Source organism: Propithecus coquereli, unplaced genomic scaffold, assembly GCF_000956105.1.
Source record: "Propithecus coquereli isolate 6110/MARCELLA unplaced genomic scaffold, Pcoq_1.0 Scaffold139, whole genome shotgun sequence".
Taxonomy (NCBI): domain Eukaryota; kingdom Metazoa; phylum Chordata; class Mammalia; order Primates; family Indriidae; genus Propithecus; species Propithecus coquereli.
In genome coordinates this window covers 463,685-465,557 of record NW_012138191.1, presented here as the reverse complement: position 1 = coordinate 465,557, position 1,873 = coordinate 463,685, and the positions used below count along the sequence as shown (strand labels likewise).

Below are 1,873 nucleotides of genomic sequence, written 5' to 3'. Positions count from 1 at the left end.
GTTCCCTAAGGAGCAGGGGACAGGGGCTAGGTGGTAGGTATCCCTCCAAGAGAAGGCTTAAGACAGGACCAAAAGCTATAAAAAATTCTGGCTACTCCTACTTGGTTCTGCTACACATTACCCTGTGGACTCCTGCCCATGTGTTCACCTTCGGGGTTGTAGTGCCCTTAGGACCATTTGCTATTTGCTGCAAGCTGCTCCTATGTATAGATTTTGGTCTATGGTTTCTTTCTTTTATCTGATACCATTAGATTAAGAAAATATGTACATCTTCTTATTTCATAGGATTTGGAGAGGGAAGGGAAGCTTCCCACATCTGGTATTTCTTGGTGGTGCTATCCCTCCAGATTCAGAGCCAAGGAGAAGGAAAGTTGGGAATCAGACAAAGGAAAGAAGCAAAAAGGACTTATTCCACATATTTAAAGAAAAGCTTTTGCAAATATACATAAATACAAGGTGATGAACCTTTGATCCTCATTTGTTTCTTGATTTTATATACTAATGGTATATTCTTTTTCAATTTTAGGTCTTGAATATAATCATGGCCAAACCTTATGAATTTAACTGGCAGAAGGAAGTTCCTTCCTTTTTGCAAGAAGGAGCAGTTTTTGACAGATACGAAGAGGTAAAGAAGTGTTGTTCATCTTTTCTCTCAAAACATTCTAATAATTATTTTATTTTAATTGCAGTATTGAGTAAATGTTCTTTGACATAAGTCAGAACATCTTTGAGATTTAGGAGTTGGAATAGTTGGGAAGAGGCAAGTTATGAGATATAATGATGATGATTCTATAAATTATTGAGTGCTCACTGTGTGCCAGACATCCTTCTAAGCATTTTATGTGTATTATTTGTTTAATTTTTCACAACAACCTTATAAGGGTGTTGCTATTTTTATTCTTGTTTTACAGATGGGTTTCATGTAGTAACAGTTTTTGCTTAATGAAGTGCTTTTGGCAGGCTTTCTACATATAACTTTCTATGTGTTATAAATGTCATAGTGATTGGACTTTACGCTAGTCATTTGCTTTGCTCATTTCCTTTAAACAGACCAGTTTGACCCAAGCCTTGCATGCCTCTGCTTCTATCATGTATTGTTTGTGCCCTTGCAAGGTGGTGCTGGCTCCAGACTCCCTATGGAGCAGGGGCCTTGGGCCACCAATCTGTTCAGAAGGGCTGGGTAGGTGAGTTGAAGCCTCATTTGCATTGTAAATGCATTGTTTTTCTTAGATTGTACTTGAATTTGAGGTGACTGGGGAGGAGGGGGTATGATGAAATTGATGTTTGCCTATAAGGCAAAGTAAAATGTAAAACTTATTAAAACTTAATTTAGAGTCAGAGTTGGTTCCTTCCAAAATCAATGAGATGTATGTGGTGGCTAATTGGCTGACCCTCCCAAAGATGCAGAAGAACATACCTTTTCAGGAGGTCTTCTGTGGGCTAATGTAATTTAATACTTGTCAACTTAGTTTTTCCAAAGTGTGTATCTTAGTACCCTCTGGATGTATAGGATGGTCACTTGTGAAGTAAACAATTGATAAAGGGAAAGGATGGGACCAAATGTGGCTACTCTTCCTTGTTTGAATTAAAATACTGAATTGACAGCTATTTATATGTCTGAAACTTTACCACTGCCGTAAAATAACAGCTAACTGCATTCTGCTATAAGAAGAAATAAAATAATATTCTGTCACCTAGAGGCAACCGCTGTTAATATTTTTGGCAATTTTCTTCTAGTGTTTTTTTTCTATTTTTTTCCTCTCCCATAGTTGAGATCGTAGAATAATCTTTTAAAAATATAAATCAGATCCTGTTCCACCTCTATTTAAAATACTTCCATGACTTCCCACTCTAGAATAAAGGAAACTCTTTA

At 36.9% G+C, this 1,873-nt stretch overlaps 1 protein-coding gene across 3 annotated transcripts in view; it reads left to right on the top strand.

The window, feature by feature from the left end:
- The first annotated feature begins 532 nt into the window (after positions 1–532).
- The window catches only part of PLCB4 (phospholipase C, beta 4), a 133,690-nt gene continuing 132,349 nt past the window's right edge, over positions 533–1,873 (top strand). For all 3 annotated transcript variants that reach the window (XM_012639251.1, XM_012639249.1, XM_012639250.1), the window contains exon 1: positions 533–625. In XM_012639251.1, coding sequence (XP_012494705.1) covers positions 542–625 — 84 coding nt within the window. In that variant the 5' untranslated portion in view covers positions 533–541. The remainder of the gene's footprint in view (positions 626–1,873) is intronic.